General features: G+C 41.5%; 1 protein-coding gene across 1 annotated transcript; it reads left to right on the forward strand.

Moving 5' to 3' along the window:
* Positions 1-4,746: 4,746 nt before the first annotated feature.
* Positions 4,747-6,386, forward strand: sertad3 (SERTA domain containing 3). Its single transcript, XM_061877601.1, has one exon. It carries the CDS (start codon positions 4,770-4,772, stop codon positions 5,688-5,690), a length of 921 nt encoding a protein of 306 aa, XP_061733585.1. The 5' UTR covers positions 4,747-4,769; the 3' UTR covers positions 5,691-6,386.
* The last annotated feature ends 6 nt before the right edge of the window (positions 6,387-6,392 follow it).

A 6,392-nucleotide genomic window follows, 5' to 3' on the forward strand; every position in this document is an offset into this window, starting at 1 on the left:
TTAGAATTTGTGACAAAGAAGTTGGGAAAGGTGGCAATAAATAATGATAAAGTTGAGGAATGCTCATCGAACACTTATTTGGAACAGCCCACAGGTGTGCAGGCTAATTGGGAACAGGTCCACAACTGCGTGAGCAAATAGTCAAACAGTTTAAGAACAACGTTTCTCAAAGTGCAATTGCAAGACATTTTGGGATTTCAACATTTACGGTCCATAATATCATCAAAAGGTTCAGAGAATCTGGAGAAATCACTCCACGTAAGCGGCATGGCCCGAAACCAATATTGAATGACCGTGACCTTCGATCCCTCAAATGGCACTGTATCAAAAACAGACGTCAATCTTTTAAAGATATCACCACATGGGCTCAGGAACACTTCAGAAAACCACTGTCACTAAATACAGTTTGTCGCTACATCTTTAAGTGCAAGTTAAAGCTCTACTATGCAAAGCAAAAGTCATTTATCAACAACATCCAGAAACGCCGCCGCCTTCTCTGGGCCAGAGATCATCTAAAATGGACTGAAGCAAAGTGGAAAAGTGTTCTGTGGTCTGTCTAGTCCACATTTCAAATTGTTTTTGGAAATATTCGACATTTTGTCATCCCGACCAAAGGGGAAGCGAACCATCCAGACTGTTATCGACGCAAAGTTCAAAAGCCAGCATCTGTGATGGTATGGGGGTGCATTAGTGCCCAAGGCATGGGTAACTTACACATCTGTGAAGGCACCATTAATGCTGAAAGGTACATACAGGTTTTGGAACAACATATGCTGCATTTAAGCGCCGTCTTTTTCATGGACTCCCCTGCTTATTTCAGCAAGACAATGCCAAGCCACATTCAGCACGTGTTAAAACAGCGTGGCTTCATAAAAAAAGAGTGTGGGTACTTTCCTGGCCCACCTTCAGTCCAGACCTGTCTCCCATCGAAAATGTGTGGCGCACTATGAAGCGTAAAATATGAAAGTGGAGACCCCGGACTGTTGAAGGACTGAAGCTCTACATAAAACAAAAATGGGAAAGAATTCCACTTTCAAAGCTTCAACAATTAGTTTCCTCAGTTCCCAAACGTTTATTGAGTGTTGTTAAAAGAAAAGGTGATGTAACACAGTGGTGAACATGCCCTTTCCCAACTACTTTGGCGCGTGTTGCAGCCATGAAATTCTAAGTTAATTATTATTTGCAAAAAAAAAAAAAGTTTGAGTTAGAACATCAAATATCTTGTCTTTGTAGTGCATTCAATTGAATATGGGTTTAAAAGGATTTGCAAATCATTGCCTTCTGTTTATATTTACATCTAACACAAATTCCCAACTCATATGGAAACGGGGTTTGTATGATAAACAAGGGAAGAGTCAAGTAATGAGATTTACACAAATTGACACTCTTCTGAATGGATCATAAACTTCTCAGAGTGCCATGAAGATTACAGTCACTTGGCTTCTTTCGTAAGACTCGTTTCTTTTAGTGGTGAGTCATTTCTTTTTGAGATTCTGACTACGTCATTAAATCATGTTGTGCAACTCCCGCCAACATATATAAAAAAATACAGCCAAGAAGAAGGTGGAGTCAAAGCTAACGGAAATCCAAGAGTCGTACCTTCAAACTAAAACTATTGTCCAAAGAGTGAGTTCCCGACATCGTCCTCATAGTTTAAATCAAACTGGCTATCATTTACCACAGAAAAAAACGCACGAATTAAATAATCTTACTTAGTCTGTGGGCTAATATTGCTTTGTGCTTTGCAGATATATCTTGTTTTTAAACTTTAAGGCGTTTTGTGATTTATTTTGAAGGCTCTTTTAGGAAGCTAGTTTTATGTTGAACATCCGGTGTCGCCGTCAGCCTTCTTTTCCCCCCTAAAGTTGACTGTGATTGGCTTGTTGACTGTAATGTGGCAAAGGTCGTGTAGTGGAATTTAAAGCAAAATAGTCAACTTTGACCCCCACTTTTACAACCACCGCGTGACTTCGTGACAGTAATATTTTTTCAATCAGGTGAGTTACCTTAACATTTTATGTTGTGTACACGGAAGGTTTTCCCCGGTTGAGTCAACGTGTAAAAAGTACATTGATCACTAGAGCTTTCCACAGTTAACTGCTATACTAGTTGTTACTTTGTTACAGTTCGCCATTAATTATGCCAAGTTTGAAACCGTGTTAATACTCTGCCACGATTAAGCGAGTGGGAGTTCTTATGGATGATGTCATCGTGTTGGAATTACAATTACTCATCGTACATATTAAATGCCGCTCTAGTAAAATAATGACTTACAATCGTATCCGTGTTGTGTTCATGGCTGACACGACTTGGAATTGTGGGTTTAGGTGCTCTAATAACTGCATTTAGTCATTCAAAGTGCTCACCGAAGGTATGTTAACGCAAAACTACATTACCCATGATGCACTCTACCACTTAGCCAATCACAGACGTTTCTAGCGGTTAGCTCAAATCATCACAGGCGGGAGAAGGACGGGCGTAGGTTGAAGCATTTAAACTTTAAACAACTGGAAGCTTTTTTTCTTACGCCAAACTTTGCTTTACGACAAAATAATACATTTTAATGAGCAAATCGGACGCCGGATCGAAGCAGCAGTTGGAGTCGCCGAGAAGAAACTCTTCAGCAAACAGGTTCATTTTGCAACGGTTCTTAAGGGTATTATTATAGCTGCATATTGTAAATATAGTCTTAATATGGCGCCTTGTCTCTCAAACGTTTATTAGTTGAAACATTCCAAGTAGTTTAGTGTGTGGTCTTCCTTTAACGACCGCTGTTCCCTCCAATAGAAAAGCAAAGTTTCAAGTCGACGCGTTAGTGTAACTACATTAACAGCCACAGTTTAAAAACAAAACACACTAACAAACCTGAAACAAAAGGTTCCTTCCGAGGTGTTCTCCAAAAAATATATTTCCAACGTCGGTGCTGCAACGTCATCGCGGGGGAGGGGCATCTTTAGCCAGCGGTGTTATTAGCCTTTGCTAGCAATAGAAGGTGAGGTGACGGTAAGCTTTATTAACTGTTTTGTAACAAAAATGAACAGCGTGTACACATTGGACACATCCATTAATGCTTTACATTTTGAACGGTGGCGTTTAAAACAGTAATGGCAGCGTTTCGGCTACTCGACTGGCGATGCTTTTGGCCGCCATCTCGAAACAGACTTCGGGTTTCTTCGTTTTTCCGAAAACTCCCGGCCGGTGTCGTGCCAAAATATGCACCCCATCCGTAGATTTTTTTTCCCCCATCCGTAGATTGCACCTCCTGGCGGGAGTGCGCTTGCGTCACTCGTCTCGAAAAGTATATCTAAACTCGGCACGGAAATCGCCTCTTTCTGCATAAAAAAAGTACATAAGGTGAAATAATCCAAGTTTACCTTACTTGTGGATGGATTAAAAATTGTGAGCCTTTAATAATTTTGCTGTCTTAAATTTTTTATTTTTTTTCAAATTTAAGTTATTTACTGAATCTGAATGAGCCTATATGGCTTTGCACTTTGTTTAATATATATATATATATATATATATATATATATATATATATATTCTATTTTTGTTACTTTGAATTTACAACCCCCTGGCGCTGTTTTGTAGTTTTTATGTTTTGTAATGTTTTATACTGTTGGACTTATTTTGATTATTGTTTTTTAACTGTTTGTAAATGTTGAAATTTATAAATAAACAATTAAAAAAAGGGGGTGCATAATACGGCACAACACCGGCTTTGACGTAGTATGCCAGCGAGGCGGGTGTTTTAAGCGCTCAAAGATCTTCATAACTTTTAGAAACCATAATGATTTTAAGTATTTTTAACTTATCTACTTGATACCAAACTACTTTAACAAATAACCAAATCGGGACTTATTTTTACTCCACTGTTGCGCCAGATCTCCACTGGATGCGACAATTAAGTCATCGCCAAGGCGACGCACTCTCCGTTTTTATTTAGGTCAATGTTTCCGCCTCCATGTCGGTGGGATTTGGCATTCGGGTTCTAAATGTTATGTTCTATGTTAGCTACCTCTCTTTGTTTGCAAAGTATATTTTCTGTTGGATCTGCTCTCTATTTTATGCTGCCTTTTTTTGTTGTTGCTGCAGCTGTTACATATACTGTTGTATTGTACATGGTAATTGTTATTAATGCAAAGATATATCAGTATGTATTATATACTGTTGTATTGTACATGGTAATTGTTATTAATGCAAAAATATCAGTATATATTATAAACTGTATATATAATATGTAAATATTACATGTTGTATTTTATTTTGCTACTATGGTACATTTTTAGTCTATACCTGCTTTATCCTTTCCATCCTTTGTAACTGAGCTACTGTGTGGAATAATTTCCCTTATGGATCAATAGAGTTTTTCTACGTCTAAATATACGCAAAGCTTTTATATTTGCCAGTCGCAGCAACAGATCAGTTCAAAGCTAAATTTTGCTGTCTTGGACAGGAAGTTATGTGCAAAAAAAATCAATTGTCCTGCTTATTTTCACAATAAAATACTCCGTTATCAAGGCACATTGTAATTTACACTTTAAATGTCCTAATAAATCTGTCAAAGGTTTCCAGACGTAATTTCACCTGGTGGACAAACGGATGAGGACATGCTGATTCTGGAGGTTCAAAATAATGCATCATGTACAGGGTACAGGCATACCTCAGGGCAGCTATAGGGTTATCACCCACTACATTAGGACCTGCTTTGAAAAGCATTGCTCTTTTTTTTTTTTTTTTAAACAGCTTCCCGTGTTCTGAGCGTGAAGATGATTATGAAGGCGAACAAGCGTAAACACCAGCCAGAGGCTGCAGAGGATGTTACAGAAGGGAGCAGCTTGGCGTGGGAGAAACAGCGGCAGTTTGTCTTCAGCGTCTCCATGCACAAGTACCAGCGGGACCAGGAGATGGCGGAACCCAGCCTGAGGAGGTCCGTCTTAATCAGCAACACGCTACGGCAGGTGGAAGCATGCCAGGTGCCCTCTGTGAGTCCGGCCGTGTCGCCACCTCCGGTTCATGAGCCAAAGGAGCAGTCTGACGTCACTGCCACGCAGAACGACCTCCTCGCGCCCCCTAAGTGTCCGCGGATGACGTCCAGCAGTGGAAAAAGTGAGTCGAGTGGGACGTCTCTCCCTTCGTCGGCGGACGAGGACGACTGGACCTCGTTGGTCGTGGAGCCGGATTTTTCCATTTCACCCGCCGTGTCGACAATCCTCACCGGCCTGGACACGGCCCTGGAGGTGAGCGCGCAGGCATGTCCGCGGGCGGCCCTAAGGTCCTTGGAAAACCTTCCGGCCTCGCCGAACGCAGGGGTCCTCTGGCTGAAGCAAGCCCGAGGGCACGGGAGGTGCTGGGAGGAGCAGCAGGAGTTGATGCAGTGGGAGGCCGGCATGGTGGTGGGCGGCTCCAGCTACCTCAAGGATGTGACGGCGGAGGACATGTTCCAGGACATAGACACGTCCCAGCTGGAGCGGGAAATGGGAATACTTGGCCTGAGGGCGAGTGGAGCCACTTGCCTTCCTGCGGAGGATCTTCAGTGCCTGACTCCTCTCTCCCTCGCCACGCATTCGCCATCCCTCCCTCTCAACCACAGCATGAAGGGCCTGCCGTCCTTCTCCTCCTTCAGCTGCGCTCACTCCAGGGAAGGACTGGAGCTGGAGCATCTGATGACCATGCTGGTGGAATACTGAGAACTTACGTACGCCAACACAAGCTTTTGTGCAGCACAAAATTGTGTAGGAAGAAAACGGCGTCTGTTTTAAAACATGTAAACGTTGCCAAGCAGCGAGTTGATGCACAGCCTTCGTCTTAAGTTACAGATATCGCGATCATTCCTGATGGCGGCGAGAAGACGCTGAAACACTAATGTTCTTCCGTGAAGAGAAGTTTAACCTCGTATTTATCAATCGTAGCAGAGCCACTCATTCAACTCAAGGTGTCAGACATGAGATGCACTCGCTTGTTATAAATGTTGCCGAGAAGAAACCACATCTGTGATAAAATACTTTTATCAATTTACAGTAACCACTTCCTGTGACTTTTGGAAGCGGGTTCACATGGTTTTAGTGAGTCCTTGTTAGAACCACTGCACTTTTGTTCTAAAATGCATCACGGAGTGAACTTTGTTTCCTGTTTGTCAATTTGACACAGTGTTTACATGTGTTCACATGTTCCAGAACCTCCTTGTTGTAGCCTCATATTTATATCATGTTTTGTCATCATTGTATGTCCATTTAGTCACTGTGGCAGTTATTCTGGTTTTAAAATGGAGGACAAAACGTCCACATTGTATTTACTCTTCTCTTTTTAAAGGAGATTTTTGTCAAGTTTTCCACTTATACTAATATTTTTATTAAAATGACAAAATTAAAGTAACTTTAAAATGGTTTGAG

The sequence above is a fragment of the Nerophis ophidion genome, linkage group LG18, assembly GCF_033978795.1.
Source record: "Nerophis ophidion isolate RoL-2023_Sa linkage group LG18, RoL_Noph_v1.0, whole genome shotgun sequence".
Classification (NCBI taxonomy): Eukaryota; Metazoa; Chordata; class Actinopteri; order Syngnathiformes; family Syngnathidae; genus Nerophis; species Nerophis ophidion.